This window comes from Aquarana catesbeiana, linkage group LG03, assembly GCF_042186555.1.
Source record: "Aquarana catesbeiana isolate 2022-GZ linkage group LG03, ASM4218655v1, whole genome shotgun sequence".
Taxonomy (NCBI): domain Eukaryota; kingdom Metazoa; phylum Chordata; class Amphibia; order Anura; family Ranidae; genus Aquarana; species Aquarana catesbeiana.
The window spans coordinates 219100203-219120916 of record NC_133326.1 but is presented as its reverse complement, the minus strand read 5'-3'; the positions used below and the strand labels follow the sequence as shown (position 1 = coordinate 219120916).

The 20714-nt window shown below is 36.5% G+C and overlaps 1 protein-coding gene across 1 annotated transcript in view; it reads right to left on the bottom strand.

Annotated features, from left to right (window-relative positions):
• Positions 1-3829: 3829 nt before the first annotated feature.
• The window catches only part of LOC141131941 (V-type proton ATPase subunit S1-like), a 151239-nt gene continuing 134354 nt past the window's right edge, over positions 3830-20714 (bottom strand). Inside the window, exon 10 of the mRNA XM_073619786.1 lies at positions 3830-5624. Within this exon, the coding sequence (XP_073475887.1) occupies positions 5415-5624 (210 nt within the window). The 3' untranslated portion in view covers positions 3830-5414. The remainder of the gene's footprint in view (positions 5625-20714) is intronic.

Below are 20714 nucleotides of genomic sequence, written 5' to 3'. Positions count from 1 at the left end.
CAGAACACAAGCTGTATGCTCATGGCTAATTATAACAAGAATAGGAATGATCTGAAGCCTTTGTATCTGACTATGTTCTAAGAAGGTTTGAATTATGCTTCTGAAATGTGCTTCTGAAAATGTTTGGCTCTGTTTCAATGCTTTATTGCTCATCTCTAATCAAAACTTTTTTTCTTGTTTAGAACAGATTTGGGAACAGTAAATATTTCTCATGTCCTGAGCCTGTGAAAGCAATAAAGGAAACAAGAAGAACAGTTGTCACCAGGAGAGCTAAAGAAACAGTAATAGTAATAATAAGTTCTCACCCTTCAGCAATTTGCTAAAAATGTTTTTTTTTTTTTTTTTGCAAGAGGCCCCCCGCTGGAGAGATTTCCTGTCAGTTCGGTCTCAACAGGAAGTGAACTAAAATAAAATCTCCCCAAAGGAACAGGAGACCACAAATACGTATATATGCATTGAGAGCGCACAGTTTCAGTGCAAGCCGAGTAAGGCTGCACGCTCTCCCGCACTGACGTCACTTCCGGTACGCCTGGTTCCAGTCTCTGGAGTGTTGGAACGCTCGCCGAGAGTTAGAGGAATGGCGTCTTTCCATGTTTAGAGCTGTTTATGCTGTATATGCCAGTGCTAGCCTATACCACCAATGAATGTACACAATTTAGCTGTACAAGCTTTATTGCGCTATGTCATGTACTCTGCTTTTTTGCTCTACAAAGTTTTAGCAGATGCTAAATAAGCCAATGATCATTCCTCTTTGATTTGGCTTATCCTTCCAAAGATATGTATCTTATGCAAGTTTCCTTTTCCATCTAGCTATTTGGTGAGTATATTTTTTCTCACACGAGTGTTGGTGGAGCACGGACAATTAGGATCATCTATTACACATTATTTTCTGGAGTATGGACTCTTTTCTTCCAAGATTGTTTATTATTGAATTATGCATTTAATATACTGTATGTTTGTTGGAATCACATACGTATCACATAATAATCACATGTTTATAATTTTGAATTAGCGCTGTCCTTTATTTATTGTTTGTTTATACAAGTTCAAAGTATTTAGTAAGATTCATGGTGAGTTTTTTGAAGTTGTAATTTTTTGTCACAATATTTTTGAAAGTTAAATCATTTTTTTTCACAGAGTTGTTATCTAACAAGTTATGTCTCACACACAACATAGGTTATAATTACACCCCAAAACACATTTTGCTATGCTTCCCGAATATGTGGATATCACATGTGTAATATTGCTGCACAGCCTAGATGCATAGAGGGGCCCAAAAGCCAAGCAGCACCTTTGGGCTTTCAAGGAGCATAAATTAAACGTAAATTACACGTCTAATTTCCTGACTACCTATTACATTTTTGAAGCCACCACAAAATCACCCAATTTTGGAAAAAGAATACCTTGAGGTATTTTCAAGAGGCATAATTAATCTTTTAAAATTGTCATTTGTTTTGCCACAAGTTTTTGGAAAATGCCAGGAAGAAAAAAAATGTATTTGTTTTTGTTGTTTGTTTGTTGTTAATTAATAAGATATTTCTAACACACATCATTTGCATACTTAGAATAAAATCCCAAAACACATTCTGCTACTTCTCCTGAGTATGTTGATACCAAATGTGTGAGACTTTTCACAGCATAGCCACACAGAGGGGTCCAAATTCCAAGGAGTACCTTCTAGGGGCATAAATGAGTCTAATTTCCTGACTACCCATAACATTTGTGAAGGCCCTGGAGCACCAAGACAGTGAAAACACCCATAAAATGACCACATTTGGGAAAGCAAACCCCCCAAGGTATTGACTTAGAGGCATGGTGAGTCTTTCGAAGACTTAATTTTTTTGCCACAAGTTTTTGGAAAATGAGGAATGAAAATGAAAATGGATTTTTTTTTTTACACAAAGTTGCCAGTTTAATAAGATATTTCTCACATACAGCATGGAAACACTTAGAATTACAATCCAAAACACATTTTGCTACTCTTTATAAGAATGGCAATACCACGTGTGAGACTTTTTCAGTGTCTGGACTGATTCTGTACCAGACAAGGTATCTTGTGTGTCACATAAATCAACCAATTGTATTAAAGCTAATGTATTGTAATGGTTGCCTCTGTATGAGTGGTCAGGGAATATAGCTTAGTGTAGTGTCATTTATAGCAGGCAATGTTCCTATAAGCCAAGCAAGCCTAGCCTACTGGTACATGGCTGCCCCCAGGAATGCCACATTTACTGGCCAGGAAGTACAGGAGTCTAAAAAAAGAAAGAACAAAACAGTTCATGTGGTCCTAGGAGTGCAATTGTGTGCAGGGGATACATGGGACTGGTGTCTTGGAGAAACAGTCAATCGAATGTGTAGGGGAGGTCAGTTCAGGTGCAGGCAGAGATGGTCAGTATATAGGCAAAGGATCAATCCAGACAACAGACCGGAACATGGTCAACAAACAGGCAAAGCAGGAACATTGATTCCAATTACACTGGTCTGGTGACACTGTGGCTGGTGTGGTGGTGATCAGAAAACTCTAGCTGCATTATTAGGGCTCGTTCACATGTGAGTTGGGGGGGGGGGGTAAAACCATGCAGTTGAGCTGCTGTTTTGCCATCCCTCAACCGCTACCCCCTTTTGCTGCAGAGGCAGTGGCTGGGGGTTTACACCTGCTGTGGCTGCAATGCTTTTCAGCTGTGGAAGGAATTATACCCCATGTACGCCCACTGATCAAGAACCATTCAAGTGAATAGAATTTCTTGTATATGGTCCAAGGGGTTAAAGCACGTGGTGAGTAGACAATATGACTGTCAAATGCTTTTGTAAGAGCGATATGAACATCGATGGTGCTTCACAGAGCATCACACATATGAACAAGTCCCTATGGGGACACAATGACTGCTATGATGGTTCTCAGGGACACTGTAACTGCTGTGATGGTGATCATGGACACTGTAACTGGTGTGGCAGTGATCAGAGACACTGTGACTGGAGTAGCAGTGATTAGAGACAATTTGACTGGTGTCATGGTGATCAGGGACACTGTAACTGGTGTGGCGGTGATTAGGGATAATATGACTGGTATGGCGGTGATTAGAGACACTGTGAGTGGGTGGCAGTGATTAGGGACACTGACTCGTGACGGTAAAAATGTAAAAAAAAATATATATATATATATATATATATATATATATATATATATATATACATACACACACACATTTTTTCTTTACATGCTGTCAGCAAATAGTGCAGTGCAACCATAATGACACTGTACTACTATGGGGTTTTTTTTTTACACTATTCTTACTGTGATGATCACGGTAAAAGCAATAATTTTAACTCTTACGAATGGCTTTCATTCATGACTCATTGTTTACTATTGTGAGTGCTGTGATTGGCTACAGCTATCACATGGTACAGGGCCGCTGTGATTGGCACATATACCATATAATCACAGTGACCGTTCACAGGGATCACAATAGTAAGCAATGCTATCATGAATGAAAGCCATTCATGACAGTTGCTTCCATGTGATCATGTAAACCCTGTAATTGGTCACAGTGATCACACGGTACCTGGGCTAATCACAGTGATCCAGTACTGAGCACCATGATACACTGTGTCCACTGGAGACAGCAGTAACAGTGTGCGCTGCTGCACGCACCAGAGTGCAGCAAGGCACGTGAACAGAAGGCTATCATATGATGTTTACCAGAAATAACAGATCGCCTGCCCAGCTGTATTATTACAATAGGCCAGGCAGGAATTGGTTAATGTGTACATTAAGTAGACAAATTAAACCAATAGACTGATGTAAAGAAAAAGGCAATAATACATGTGCTCACTGGGTAAGCCACTACAACATTTATTATTTTAACATTTATTTAGAATTGTTTTACAATTTAAGGTTAATGTATCCGAAAACAGGCAGCACATTTGGCTAGATTGAAATAATTGTATTGTGTTCTTTTTATTTACCGTATTTAGCGTTGTGGATTTGGATAGCTATTTGCAATGCCAGGCCAGGGACATCTTTGGTCTAAAGAATATAAATTATGAACAAGAATGGTATACTTTTGAGTCACTTTTGTGCTCAGAATTTAAAAGCATTTCATTCTAGTAAAGTGTTGGACTCCTTTCACATTGGGGCATTTTTCAGGTGCTTCTGGGCTAAAAATAGCGCCTGTAAAGCGCCTGAAAAATGCCTCCCTTTCAGCCCATGTGAAAGCCTGAGTACTTTCACACTGGGGCGGTGCGCTTGCAGGACATTAGAAAAAGTACTGCAAGCAGCATCTTTCGGGCGGTGCGGGAGCGTTGTATACACGGCTCCTCCACCGCCCCTGCCATTGAAATCAATGGGCACCGCTGCCTAAGCGCCTGCAAAGCGATTCGGCAGCGGCGAGCGGGGAGGGATCTTAACTCTTTATTCGGCTGCTAGTAGGGGTTAAAAGCATCCCGCTAATGGCCGAAAAGCTTTACCGCTAACGCCCCCCCGCCCCAGTGTGAAAATAGCCTAACTGTGCTATTTACAATGCAAAATCATGGTATTTTTCTTATGTCCTATAGTTTCGTTTCACACCTGCACACTGAAATAAGTTGCATTTTTGTGTCATGCATTTTGATACTATAAAAAGTCTTGCATCTGGCTGTGGTGCATAACAATAACATTGTAGTTCACAGGGATTTTTAAAAATGAAGCATGATAATGCACTTATTGTGATATTAATGACCCCTTAGCATATGTTTACTTTTTTAAGTGGATGTTTATTTTGAAAAGTGAATGCATGATTAGCTTATTAAACAAGGTGACGCCTTCAATCACGTGCAAACGAAAACTGTTTTTTTTTTATGTCCCTCATACATTATTGGGTATTCAACATGAATATAGCTTCACTTTCTTTACTAAGCTAAGTGAACATTTACTCTGCTAATTAACAGTTTTGTTTCCTTTAGTAAATCCTTTTGGAATCTTGCTACAGCAAAAACTTACCATATAGACCCTGACCATAAGGGCCGTAGACCCTTGGATCTAAGTTTTACACGGACATGGGCAAACATGGCATGGGAAACCATGTTCATTTTTTTAGAGAAATAATCACCTTGTTGTTAATATTAGTTTATAAAAGAAAAGGAATTTCAAATAATAGACAAAAAGATAAGACAGGAGACAATTATCAAGGTAATGATGTTCCCTCAGCAATAGCTCATTACTTTTTCCTTATCAGTTTCCCTGTGGAGTAACATGTTGGATGTTTATAAACACCAGTCAGTCATGAATTGACGTATTATTGCTCTAAGTGTTCATTTGATTGCTGAATTTCTTTGAGGCAAAAAAATGATTTAATCATTTAATAATTTAATTATGGACACACATGTGCAGAACATGCACATGGATATATTCACTGTAAAAGAACAAGGCTAAAATTCTATTCTCCTTGAGGAACCGACAATGCTGGGCCTTTAGGGTCATCAAATTTATCATTTGTTGTTAGTTGCATAATCATAAAAATTCCATATGCCAAGATCCACAACAGGATAATACCGGACACAAGACCCATCCAAATGGCTGGAGTAAAAAATGATGAGCAGTCACTTGCATAGGAGAAAAGGTTGTTGTTGATGTTGAATCCTTGAATCTGTAATAAATAAAATAGGTGTTACTATTACCAACTTTTGGCCCTCTTTTCTTTATACCTCTGGAAAAGCAGTTTCTCAGGAAGTCTAATTAACCACCCATGAGGGTGACAATGGAAAATTATTTTTTAACCCTTTTTTGGGGGTCTGCTATTTGGACCCTGGATCTTGGGATGGCATGGATTAGAAAGAAGGAAGACTAAATATACATATTGAATAAAAACATATTTTGTATAAGAGAGAGGATGTTTTGAGCCACCCTAACCCTTTCTTAGTCCTATTCCAGCTAACACATCAAGTTGTTTTATCCAGCTATTAATATATGTATATGTACAGTATCTCACAAAAGTAAGTACACCCCTCACATTTTTGTAAATATTTTATTCTATCTTTTCATGTGACAACACTGAATAAATTACACTTTGCTAATGTAAAGTAGTGAGTGGACAGCTTGTATAACAGTGTACATTTGCTGTCCCCTCAAAATAACTCAACACACAGCCATTAACTTCTAAACCGCTGGCAACAAAAGTGAGTACTATATACTGTGTGTGTGTATATATATATATATATATATATATATATATATATATAAGGCAGGTGTGATAAAAAGCACAGCCCTTCTTCAGGTAGAAACACATCTGAATAATTTTCCAACAGTTCACATTTATATACCAAACATTTCATCTAAAACCAATTAATCAATTTTATAACAATTAAAGCTCTATCACTAAATCTCATCATACATGCTAAAAGCATGGAGCCAAGGAACGATCTGAGTTTAATCCCCAACATCACATAAAGGACTTCTGAAAAAATACCTGATATTAAAAAAAAGAATTAAATAATATGGTCTCAAAAAAAGACAAAGAAAAAAATTAGTCAACAACTGACAGATGAATATCGGAATAAGCATACTATAAAAGAGAAAAGATCTATACAAAAACATACAGATTGAAATCAGAGTTAAAGTGTTACTAAACTCAATACTGATCTATTCTGACAATTATATTTTCTATTGTTCTACCCCGTCGGTATGAAGGCAAGGGGGTGGGAGTACTGAATTCAGGAATGGTAGGATAATTGCTACTCAGAATGGACCAATGTTTTTTGATGATATTATATATATATATGAGTGGAAAGAGAATAGAACTAAGAAACAAAAAGTGTATTCTTTTAGGTAAAGAAGTCCTATTTCTAGAACACAATAAACTGTTACGTTCCTTTTTAATCAAATCAGAAGGCTAACCTCTTTGTGCAAGGTTTTCCTCCATCTCATGTAATCATTTATATTGTATGGATTTGTGGCTTCAAACTAAATATGGATCCATTAGTCATAGGAAAAGCCAAAATAAAGTGAATTATAAAGATTTTCACTTTTTTTGCATATAAAATGTAGCAGAATTTAATGTAATTACGAGCTGTGCATGATTACTACTAGGCAAAAGCCTAACATACCTGGGTTCGGTTTGATGCAGGTTCAGCGAACATGATTGCAGTCCACATTCTGAATCTGAACCTCACAGAAATCCACGAGAGCCAAATCTTAGAAATCAGTAATGCCCATTTTCTGTGCTAACAGGAAAGGGATTGCAAAACTAAGGTAATGGGGAGCTAGGCAGCAGCCTGGAGCACATGTACTGTACCAGTGAAAAAAATGTTTAAAGTGTTTATAAAAAATGGAGAATTCCCTCATGGGGTTTTTTAGCACCCAAGAAAAATATTCAAATTTGTTGATTAAAATTCTTTTATTTTATCAAAAAGCAATTAACAATTTCATGAAAGTTGTAAAAAATGAGCTCTGGCATTTACATGAAAAAAGCATTACCCATCAATCATAATGAAACTACACATTTGTATGAAACCTGTTATTAGCATTTTGCTGCAACGTGGTCATCCACATGATACCCCTATGCGTTTCAACCCTTCTAATTATTGCCTTCTTCAAGGGAGATTTTTTATTCTATGCAGAAAAAGAAAAATATTTTTTCATGTTTCAATCATCATTTTATATTTAAACATTACATCTAGCCACACATAATGGTGTATATTTACCAATTATTGTGATGGAGAAAGGAATAGACATGTCATGTAGCCAGAGATTTCTTTAAAATCTAGTTTCGGTGATCCTGGAACCATTCAGCCATGTGTCGCCTCTGCTCTCCTTGGGACAGACCCCACCTCCAAAGAACTTAAAAGAGACCACTTTTTTGGGCTTCGAAGGGGACAAGGGAGGGACCAGAAGATACTCTAAAGGAGTTCTTTCATAAAATCAACATCAACAATTATAATTAAAAACTTACAATGGCATATGATAAAAAAAATCACTTTTCTGGATGTCCAAATAATTTGTAGCTCAGCAGGAAGATTGGGCAGTACTTTGTCCCAAAAAAGCACTGCCGGCAACACAGTTTTGCATGCTGAAAGTTTTCATCCCACCCCCCTAAAGAACTCGATCCCCTATGGACAGTACCTTCTGCTACGAAGAAACTGTTCTAACGATGAGTTGTTTAGGAAGGAAGCAGGTAAGCTTCAAGACAGATTACTGGCACAGGGATACAGTCGTTCCTGTCTGCGGAAAGCTTACAATAAGACGGTCGGTCAGTCACGTCAACATCTCTTATTCAAATCGAAACCAAAAACCAATACTAAATTTGATTCTATGAGGATCATCATGCACTTTTACAATCAACATACACAAATTAGAGAAATCATTGAAAAACATTGGTCAATTTTGACGGATGATCAAAAGGTTGAACAATTCATATCAACCAACCCATTGATTACTTATAGACAAGCCCCATCAATTAAAGATAAACTGGTCAAAAGTGTAGAAGGCAAGTCCGCGCTAAAAAAACATTGTCCTATGTATGGCTCTTTCCCTTGTGGACATTGTTCACATTGCTATCTCATTAGGAGAGAGAAATCCTTCCTACTTCCCAATGGTGAGACGTTTAATCCCAAACATTTCGCCAATTGCCAAACATGCGGAGTTGTCTATACGATGTTTTGTGAATGTGGGGCTTATTATATAGGCAAAACAAAGCAACAATTCTGGCGTTGAATTTCCAAACATGTATACAGCATGGAAATTGGAAATAGATAACTACCAGTATGCAGACACGCAGCTCTACACCATCATTACCAAATGCTAAAAGTTACCTTTGTTGCCCTCGACAGGATACACATTCCTGATCGAGGAGGAGACTGGAACAAAGTATTACTCCAATATGAGCAATGCTGGATTTTTAAATTACAGCCCACTATCTTCCCAGGACTAAACAAATCTTTTATGAATGCTCCCTTTCTAAAAGGGTTTGCATCTGGCAAAACTAGTTAAATGGTACAATATTCTCCTTTTTTCTCTTTTTGGCTCATCTGACAGAATTAACTTAAATGTTCTCAGAAATGAGAGCCACAACCGGAAAGTCAGCCAGACCTCTAGCACATTTTATATACAAAAAGTCTAATAAAAATGAATTACAATAAAAACATAAAATTAAAATTATAGAGCATTATCAATTCCTGTATGTATTTTGTGATTATGATTCTTTCATCATATGTATTGTATTTTCTAAGTTTTTGATGATCTCCTGGTCCAGTGCCCTCACTGCATCCAGGGGTAAGTATCCCGCCTCCCATTCAACTTAACACGTAAGGGAGAAGCACTTTATGTCTTTCTTCCACTCTATGCTCCTGGTTGGTGCAATCTCCATCAGCACCACAAGAGGGAGCTTCATCATGACTGGAGCGTTCCATGATCATCGCTGGACATCCTGTGGTGTCGCACGCATGCGTGGTGTAGTGGCGTGTGGGTGGGACATCACAGCATCACGCTGTTGCCACAGAGATGACGGCGATGGCCGGGCAATGCCTTCTGGAACACCAGGGAGACCACATGGAGACTGCCATGCTGGAAACTAAGACATATACAGGGGGAGGAGGTTTCTGGGGGAGCAAGCACCTGCATTTAATTAAAAGTGAGTATAAAACGAAACAAGCTCCTGTGGATCCTAGAGTGATCCCAGGAGAGCTGCTGACACACAGACATATTGGACAAATCTCACCATCAAGTAAGTGTCTTGGGTGGGGTGTGCCAAATTACTTCAAAATCTTCATGCTTTTGAATGATTAACACAGAAATTCTTTTCTGACTTAATCTTAACAGATACGGATGCTTGGAAACTACTTGAGTCCTGTCATCCACATTATAAATTTGTTTTACAACTTTCGCTGCGTGTCATGACTAACTTGCATATAACCTAAGGTAATCACTGGGGATTTTTATTATAATATAAGTAATTGGTGGTTTCTGCACCAATGTATTATTATTTTTTGTGTACTTCATTACAATAATCTTTTATATTCAATTTATCACGGTCAAACTATCATATTGTTTGAGTGTTCCCTTCTTAATATTAAAGTGGAGTTCCACCCAAAAATGGAACTTCCACTTTAAGGGAAGATGACCCGCTGACATGCCACATCTGGCATGTCATTTTTTTTGGGGGGGGGGGGCGGAAACCCTCTTTTTAGAGGGTTCCACCTCCCACTTCCTCCCGGCCCCACTGCGGCGCCAGAAGTAAGTTCACCTCTCCCCCACCCTCTTGGCAATCATCTGGCACATGTCACAGGTCCCAGATGATTGCCCGGCCAGACACAGTGTGCAGTGCGTGCCCCCACTGACAATGCCGGTGCCGCAGAGGGGAGGGGGAGATGAGCGGGGCTTCACTCCCCCACATCGCTGGACCCTGGGACAGGTAAGTGTCCTAATATTAAAAGTCAGCAGCTGGTGTATTTATAGCTGCTGACTTTTAATTATTTTTTTGTTGGAACTCCGCTTTAAGTTCATTAGATATATCTTTTACACTATTTTTTTTTTATTTATTCATTTTTTCAGTAAATTAATTTGTAATCAAGCACATCACATTTTATTAATCAATCAGTTTTTACTTTTTTTATACAAGTATGTTATATTTTCACTATAATTACTTATCTAATTCTAATTAATTCACACCAATTACATTTTTACTTTTTCACTGATTCTACCACAATCACTCATTTCAACTTAATTTAATTCACACTCATTAATTTAATTTAAGTAATACAAACATATAATAACTAATTAACACATCAACCCGCAGGGTTAATAAATAGTTAATAAATAAAACATTTATGATTCAATCATTCGTTTAGTGGTTGCCCATTTTGGCAACCATTCAACAGTTAAAAAAAAATTCTTCTAAAAAGTATTTCTGAATTTATTTGTAAAAACACTAAGGCTGCCATAATATATCACAGGTGCTTGCTTGCTTGCTCTTCTCCTTGTCCCCTTGGAAGTCCAAAAAAGTGGTCTCATGTAAGTTCTTTGGAGGTGGGGTCTGTCCCAAGGAGAGCAGAGATGACACATGAATGGTTCCAGGGTGAACGGAACCAGATTTAAAAAAAATCTCTGGTTACAGGACATGTCTATTCCTTTCTCCATCACCATAATTGGTAAATATACACCATTGTGTGTGGCTAGATGTAATGTTTAAATATAAAATGATGATTGAACTATGAAAACATAATTTTCATTCCCTGCATAGAATACAAAATCCCCCTTGAAGAAGACCATAATTAGAAGGGTCAAAACGTGTTCCATTCAAATGTGTAATTTCATTATAAATGATGGCTAATGCTGTTTTCATGTAAATGCCAGAGCTCATTTTGTACAACTTTCAAGAAATTTTTAATTGCTTTTTGATAAAATAAAAGAATTTTAATTAACAAATTTGAATATTTTTCTTGGCTACTAAAAAGCCCGTGGGGGAATTTTCCATTTTGTATAACGTTCTGGGGTGTGCAGCATTAGCAGCTCACATACATGTGTTATTCCATTCTATGTTTAAAGTGATTATAACCCTTAAGGCATTTTTTTAAAATAACAAACATGTTATACTTACCTGCTCTGTGCAGCCCCAATCCTCCTCTTCTTGGTCCCCCACCGGAACTCATGGCTTCCTCCCATGCTCATGTGCAAATGCAAACATATCCGTTAGAGTGAGAGTAATAATTCTAGCACCATATCCCACGTTTAATTCTAAAATTCTAAACCTGTAAAGGCTGTTAAAGCATCACCTTTGACAATTGTAAGTATCATAGTTTGTCCCCATTTCACAGATTTGTGAAATTTGATATCTTGACCTGTTTGGTATATATTTACTCAATGCAACATCATCTTTTATATTTTACCAATAAATTTGGTAATATATTATGTTTGTTTGCACTAAAATTAATTTAAGTGTATTTTCTTGAAAATGTGTGTTTGATAAATGGCTGTGCAAATATGGTGCAACATAAAATAATCACAGAAACCATTTTATGCTCCAGTGCCTCTGCTTTCAAAAAATATATAATGTTTGGGGGTTCTACATAATTTCCTGGCAGTAAAATGCTGATTTTAACATTTCAAAATCACCCCAAGCAGGTAAAATCGCTGTTCCTAGCCGAACTGAATTTTTTTCAATTTTTTTGCTTTTGGTCCATATCTTCCTGGAGCAGTGCCCAGCCCACCATATCATTTGTTTAGCAATCCTTGTTCTAATACCACTGAAAAGGGCCAGAAATGTTTTTAACATTGGGCTGCTATTGACTTCATTAGAGTTCAGATTTGGCACCCAAACTTAACCAAGTAATATTTGCAGAACCCTGCTCAGACTGAACCCAAGTACATTTGGCTTATCAGTATTTGGGTTGTGGTGCTAAAAACCTTACCCTACATATACATGTATGCAGAGCACATGATGTTCCCTGGCCAAAAGAAAATAAAATTCTTTCCAACTGCGAAACAGCTATAGGGTTTTAGTCATGTGCTAAAACACTGTAATCATGTGAAATAATAATGATGTAAAAGCAGGCCAAAGGCAAAACCTAATTGTTGTGAATGTCTGAAATAAGAGCTCAGCTAATTTGCATACAGACATTTTCCCACTTGAAAAAAAAACAATTCATGTAGTATGGCATTACAAACTTTGCTAGGCCTCTGCCAGTTCTATGTAAAAACATACATTTTTTTTATTACTGAATACCTGGATTTGGTTTTATTTTCTTTAACCAACATAAGGGAAAAATCAGCAAGTTATGACAGTTTTCCTAAAACTTAAGGAAAAGGGGCATTCCTTGGAGGACATTGAGGTGCACATTTTGGACAGAGAGGACAACTGGTTCACAAGAGACTTGAAAGAAGCCATTTACATCCAACTGAGGCAACCATCGCTGAACGGGGCTGGAGGTCTTTGATATCATAGGGTAGATTTAACTAAAACTGGAGCGCTCGGAATCTGGAGCAGCTGTGCATGGTATCCAATCAACTTCTAACTTCAGCTTGTTAAGTGGTTAAATCAAGTTCTCAGCTTCTGCTGTGTATGTGATTCAATTTATTGTAGTGTATTTTTTCCTGAATATCATGCAACATAAAAAAATTGCAACTACCACCATTTTTCCTCCAGGGTCTCTGCTTTCAGAAATAACTACTTTTTTCGGGGGGTTGCAATAATTTCTAGAAAAAAAATGCAGATTTTATTATGTGTGCAATTTTAAAAAAATAAATTGCCCAGGTAAGAAAGTGGTTAAAAATTTGCTTAGAGTTCAGATTAAATTTACAAGGATCAAATCTCCTATGAAGTTTAGTTATAATACACTAATCCAATGCAAGACATAAATATGTGATTGAGTACATTTTGTGCAGAGGGGATAATCTTACTAATCATTAATGGTATTAATGTCTCTGTATAGTAACATTTGAGGTTAACCTAGGACACTTTTCTAAAAACGTACTGTTATTTAAAAAATGTATAACTATAATCGTTTATTCTCTACATATTCCAAAATCCAATGTTTGTTATTTTGTAAGAGCAGGATGCAACCATTATTTGATTAACTCTTTTAACCCAGGCTATGGAAACCATTCAAAGATTTTATCTTATCTATATTATCTATATTATCAAGCTTATCATGTTTTTGAAAAGTATTGTGTTACAATCTCTCAAGATCAACTGACAATAGGAAACAGAAAAGTGACGGCAGAAAAAGAGTAGTCCATCGGGCCTGGCCATTTATTTATTTTTTTTAGTTTTTGTTTGTTTTTTTTTGTTTTTTTTTTTGGGGGGGGGGGTTCGTTTTTGTTTTGTTTTTTTCATTACACATGTCCGAGTGTAGATCTATATTTCTCCCAAGCATGTTTGAAGCCATTTAAATGTCTAATTTACATTTGTAGGTGTATTCTACTAAAGGAGCATGATTATGTTGGCAGAGAAAAACTATGCCTGTTTCAAGCTTTCATTTTCATGTAGGGTTTTTAGATTGTCCTACACATTTATTGGATTTTTATAAAAATTGAATAAATATATATAATGCATCAATCCCTTCAATCCCTAATTTTAGTGAGAATTCTGTAAAATTCTGTAAAATACAGAGCTCTGTTTACAGCTGTTTTTCTAATATTAAATATATTTTAGGTTAATAATCTTGTTTTTATGTTCATGGGGAAGATGAGCCAAATCATTTATAGCACTATCATAAAAATAAGTCTAATCAAATAATATCCAGCAGTGTTGCAGGACAGATAATGACATACAAAATACATATCACGAGTGATAAATCTCTTTAGCTTAATTCAATCTATAGCAGGCCAAAACCACCTTTTTTCAGAAAATACAATAAATAATGGATATTATCTCAGCAGAGTATGCAGTAAGCCAAAACATCATACATCTATCACAAACTGTAAGACAATATACAGCTACTGTACAACTTTTATAAAAACTCTTGCCATGCTCTAGAAAAAAAATGTATTGGAATATCTATTTCTAACACACATTATGCATAGTTTGGGGGATCCACAGAACTATCAGTTTGATATTATTACTGCATTGGAGATTCTCCCTTATTTTCCTCCTAGATAGCAACATCTCCCTAAGGAGACCCATGACAATAATTAAAAACCTAACAGAGGTTTTAATATGTAAAAAATAAAATTGTTAACCTCTCTATTTCCTTGCTGTTTGATTGTCATACCAATCCTCTGATTCCAGTACCTTTTTTTTCATTGACCTAGACCAAGTGTACAGATCAGGAGTTCTAACATATTTCTGAGTCCACTGGCTACATACTTTTTGCAGGTCAGTGACTAATACAGTACTGAAGTCAGTGCTAGCCAGGCATGTTATGTTTTCAAAAAGCCTACATATTCCATTCAGTACAGGTTTTCTATAACAGATACAAATTGATAGTCATTTATGTCTATATTTAAAAATGCAGATAAAAAATATGGGGCTCTCCTACTTACAGAATTCAATCTAAGATTATAGAGATATTATTGTTTATAGCCTCATTGCATAATTCATAAATATTAACATTAACTATAAAAAGAAATGAACATGCCAAGGGTTAATTGGCATATTTAATAATCTTAGCTAATTTCACTAATTCATACATCTCAAATTGCAGTAGCCACAAATTATAGGAATCCAATCTCCCAGTGAGGTTGTGCAAACAAATAATAAGTATCAGAATAAATTGGAAATAACACATGGAAGTAATGCCAAATGAGTTGGTGTTAAGTTAAGATCTCTGTATTCTATTTTCCTGCTACTGCCCAGGGCTTTTACTGCAGTTGGCACCCTGACAAGGTATTTTTTGACTTGTTAATGAAAAATCCGAGTTTCCATAAACCGACAGATAGTTTTACATAGCGCATAGGTAAAGATAAAATACAAATCTATCCCGACATTCTTTTAAAAAACAAAATAATGTATATGACTGGATTTTGCAATACATTTAAAGAGTAAGAGTAAAAAGTTGTTTTTTGATAAAAAGTTATCAAGCTGGAAACTTTTTTATAAATTGGAGTTATATAGGAGTTGATTTACCAAAGGTAAATCGACTGACCACTTTGCAAATGCAATTGCACTCTGAAAGGGAATTTGCTCCAGAACTTAAAAAATGAGGGGAAGCTTTGCTGACTTCAATCATCCAATTGTGCAAGCAAAAATTATGCTTTTTTTATTTTCCCTGCATGTGATTGGGTATTCTTTTTTTTTTTTTTTTTTTTTTTAGAGGATTTGCATCAGTTAACAAAAGAATACATAACTATATATATGAGTCTGACAATTGTTCTGAAACATTTGCATGGCAAATTTGCAAAAAAGAAAAGAACCCAGAAAAATCACAGATGGGTACATTATTAATTATAACTAAACAGGGTGGTAGGATTCAGTTATAAAAAAAACAGTAAGGTCTCTGGGAATTTAAGATAGGCCGCAAAATATGAACCTATGCCTAGGAGACCCCCAAGCATAGTATATATAAATGTACAAAAGTCAGATAAGGCTATATATGTGCCTTAATCTGTGCATAGTGATTGGATATTCTTTGCAACGTGAAGCTCATTTACTAAGCTCTGAGGCAAATTCCTTTGCAGAATGCAACTGCACTTTCAAAATGCACAGTCTACAATATTTGTCTTTAGTATATCAACCCCCATACATTACTACTTTCATTTGAACTGATTTGTATTTTGATTCTGTTGACTCACATTTTTATTGACCCGAATAAAGCTAAGGTTAAATGGGTTATAAAATCTCTTGGCTACAATGCAGCAGTTGACTCATTTACAACACACAGTGACATCAATGGGATGCTAACAAGATAACTGTCAATAATAAGCTAAAACTTTCAGTAGCAGAGAGATTTAATCACCCACAGAAATGATAAGGCAATTTATCTGAAAGTAATTTTTTAAGTGTAAGTTTCATATTTTAAATTCTTACTCCTTTATATTATATAAATAACATTTAGTTCAACTTTACTTGTTCTGTAATGGTAAAAATCTACCACTCATCCAAATAGCTTCCTGAGCAATATCCCTCAGTAATAATGCACATAGGGACAACTCAGTGACCTTAATCCAAGTACTATGGTGTCATGGGAAAGAAAACCGTCCCCATTTTCTGCACTTTTTTTGGAAGTCCTTTAGGCAGTCACATACAGTATAACATTTATAGGTGCTAGTACATCTGTAGCTGTCCCTGGTAGACCACACAAGCGGATGAAGGATTCTCTTTCAGCTCTCTCCTCCAGTAACCATTGGGAAATACATAGTAAACAAGCCACCTCTGTGGTATATCCATTCTAAGGAAAGGAAAAAAGAGAGACCCACAGGGTCCTTTCACACAGCGTTCCACCCAGGAGACTTCGCTTTGCTCAGCAGGGGATCGATTTGTTGATCCCCGCCGAGCAGGCGGATGACAGGTCCGTCTCTGCTCACTGTGCAGAGACGGACCTGTCAGATCACTGCTCTCCTCTATGGAGCAATCGGATGAAAATGGACCGCCTGTTCGTTTTTATCCGATCCGATCGGATTAGATCCACCAGACAAATAGAAAATAGGGTCACCATCCGTCTGAATTTCACGGACAGGATCGGATCGGATAGCAGCGGGTGTCAACGGACATGTCACCGCTGACATTCACCGCTCCATAGAGGTGAATGGAGCGTCCGATCAAGTCTGCCTGAAAAACTGACAGGCGGACCTGATGGGAAAGCTTGTGTGAAAGGGACCTAAGAAGAATCAGAAGATAAAAGCTGACCCACTCTTTCAAGTTTATCCTAGTTCCTTATATTGGTACTGTCCAAAAAATGATTTAAACGTTATATACGAATATACCCACAGAGGAAAATAAAACAAACTAAAAGCATAAGAAATATATATAATATAAATGATGTGTATATACTGTATGTATATAAATATGGACTAAATCCATTGAACCAAATTATGTACGATATCAGATATGTAGAATTAAAAAAAATATTTCTAAATACCACCTATCACAGCTCACTGGAATAGATTAAAAAATGCACATATAAAATGATTATAATACATAAGGGTCTTGGCCATAATATTCTTAACATTTCTAGCTTTCCTGAAAACTAGAATAATACTGTGTTAGAAAGTGACTTAGTCATAAAGTGACTGTGCATAGACCTTGAATCTCAAATTTAAATAAGAATATAAAATGTAAACATAAATTGTAAATTATAGATTTAAATAAAGTCAATTAAAGTATCCACCAATAGTCCAATCCACAAGCGCAAAACAGATAAAAATAAAGCCTCTTCCAAGGCCTCAGTGATTTGTAATACCACCAACAGGCACCTTAACCTGAAGTGATAGTAGGAATATTCGCTTACCTCCCCATGACCCCCTACTTAAGGATCGGAGGGGTGGTTCAAGTCATCATGTTCCAGTCAGTGGACTTTCTATGCCAGCTAAGTGATGTCTTTTTACATGTGCAGTGCTTTTAACCTCATGTGAGTGTATTCCATCATTTAATATATATTTTAAAAGATTTTTACACCATGGAAAGGTCTGTGTCTGTTTACCTTACATTAATAATTTTGTTGGAAATTCGGCTACAATTGTCTGATCGCCGGTGTCCCTGGTGAATGGAGAAGGGTTCCAGAAGGAGACCTTGAGGTCTATAAAAATTGCTTAAGCACTTTATGACCACCCTTGAGTAGGGGGTCATGGGGAGTTGATAAGCGAGTACTCCTACTATCACTCTGGGTAAAAGGGCCTGTTGGTGGTATCGCAAATCACAAAAGTCTTGGAGGAGGCTTTATTTTTATCTGTTTTTATCTGTTTCGCACTTGTGGATTGGACTATTTGTGGACACTTTATTTGACTTTATTTTTGTCTTTCATTTACAATTTATGTTTACTTTTTCTATGCATATTTATATTTGAGATTCAAGGTCTATGCAAAGTCACTTTAAGTTTGGTTATAACATTTTATGGTTATTGATTGATGCAACACAGTATTATTACAGTTACATTGAGTAGAAAGGGTATCTTTTCTGGTGTGTGCTGCTTTACTAACTTACACTTTCTCACCATTTACTTTTGCACAGATGCACTGTTTCTAAATGAATCCTTTCCTGAAAATGATATTAGCTTTTTCAGGTAAGACTTTTTCCAATTTTGTATCCTGTAAGAAGATGGGCCAAAACATATTATTTTCTGTATTGTTCTGTGATGTCGTTGAAGTTGGTACTAAAGATCAGTGAATTTTTCATCCTTCCTGGTTCCCAGACTTTTTCTCTAAGAATTTTTTCTGTAGGATTGAACTTTGTTCAACATAGTTTTGATCTGTAGTACAGTTTTGTCTCTATCTGAGCATAACATTCAGAAAGATTCTATTGGCATTTACCTGGCTATGTCTCTGGCCAAGACTACATCTATGACAGGCAGTAAAAGGCACACCCCTCCGCTGGGGTCATGTGAGTACATATTGCTTTTAATTATTATTTATTAAGTAAAAGTTTTTATTGTGCTAGTGGTGCACTTCCCCTGTGTTCCCTTTTTGTGTCACAGCTCATGTTTCGGACACTCATTTGAACTGAGAAAGCCACCTACATGAATGATAAATTGACTTTAGCATATTACACTATAAAATCGATCCACTGGGTAAATAAGCCTTATTGACAGGTCAAAAATATGTATAAAGATCATTTTTATCCATAAGCTTGTCATTGTAAGCCCAAGGCTTACAATGTCACTGCTGACAGTGGGGACTCACCCCCCCTCGCCTCCCCTTCAGAACACATTGATCAGTGTTGAAATCATTGGCTGCCTTGGCTGACCGAATGCTGGGTTTCCTACAGGACTGTTAGGCTTCATGTACACGGGACGTGTTTACAAGCTCTCCTGAACGATTTAACTTGACAGATAGTAACCCACATTTAAACCGTCCGTTTTGCCACGCTTACATGCCACTTTTAGCGCCATTTTGACGCGTTTGCGTTTAGAATCGTTTTTTTAACCACTTAAGGACCAAGCCTCTTTCTGAGATTTGTTGTTTACAAGTTAAAAACAGTTTTTTTTGCTAGAAAATTACTTAGAACCCCCAAACATTATACATTTTTTCTAACACCCTAGAGAATAAAATGGCAATACTTTCTGTCACACCGTATTTGCGCAGCGGTCTTACAAGCGAGTGACATGTGATGATACGCATGGGGAGACGGAGTCAGTCACATCTTCTCATAGTGTTCAGCAAACACAGCGATAGCTGTATGATCGGTGAAGCTGTCTGGCCATTATAACAAAAGCGATTCAGCTACTGCAAATGTGTGAGTGGATTACATTGTTTGCCCAGTCTTATAGCATTTAAAAACACTGCGCAATTATAGTTTTTCTTTTATCTTTATGTGAATCATCACCTTGCAAATGTAATTCATCATCCAACTGTGATCTGTGAGAATTGAAATACAAGCAAGTTCATCAAAGGCAATTGATTGGACATTTTTTTTTTCTTTCATCTACATATATCAAGGGGATGTGTGTTCCCTTATATGTTTTTTGATGCATCTATTTGCATTTATTCACTTTATTGATTGATATATTTATTTGCACCTATTCACTTTACTGATTGTGATATCAGGGTATATGTTTTTTGATGCATTTTTTTGCATTTATTCACTTTATTGATTGATTATTTATTTGCACTTATTCACCTTACTGATTATGATATCAGGGTATTTTTATGGTTTAGGATTTTATATATAAGCACCACGCCAACAGATGGGGATAGTTTGATAAGCGCACCAACATATTTTATATTGATCTAGGGCTAGAATTATTGCTCTTGCTCTACCAATAATGGCGATACCTCACATGTGTGGTTTGAACACCTTTTCATATGCAGTCGCTACTCACGTATGCGTTCGCTTCTGCACACGAGCTCGTCCGGACGGGGCGCGTTTAAAAAAAATTTAAAAAAGTTTTTTCTAATTTATTTTACCTTTTATTTTTTATTTTTACACTGTTTTAAAAAAAAATTGTCACTTTTGTTCCTATTACAAAGAATGTAAACATCCCTTGTAATAGAAAAAAGCATGACAGGACCTCTTAAATATGTTTAGACTAAAATGCAATAAAAAAAAACTGTCATTTAAAAAAATAATTTTAAAAAATGGCCCTTTAAGAGCTGTGGGCGGAAGTGACGTTTTGACATTGCTTCCGCCCAGCAATTGTATGGAGACAGGTGGGGG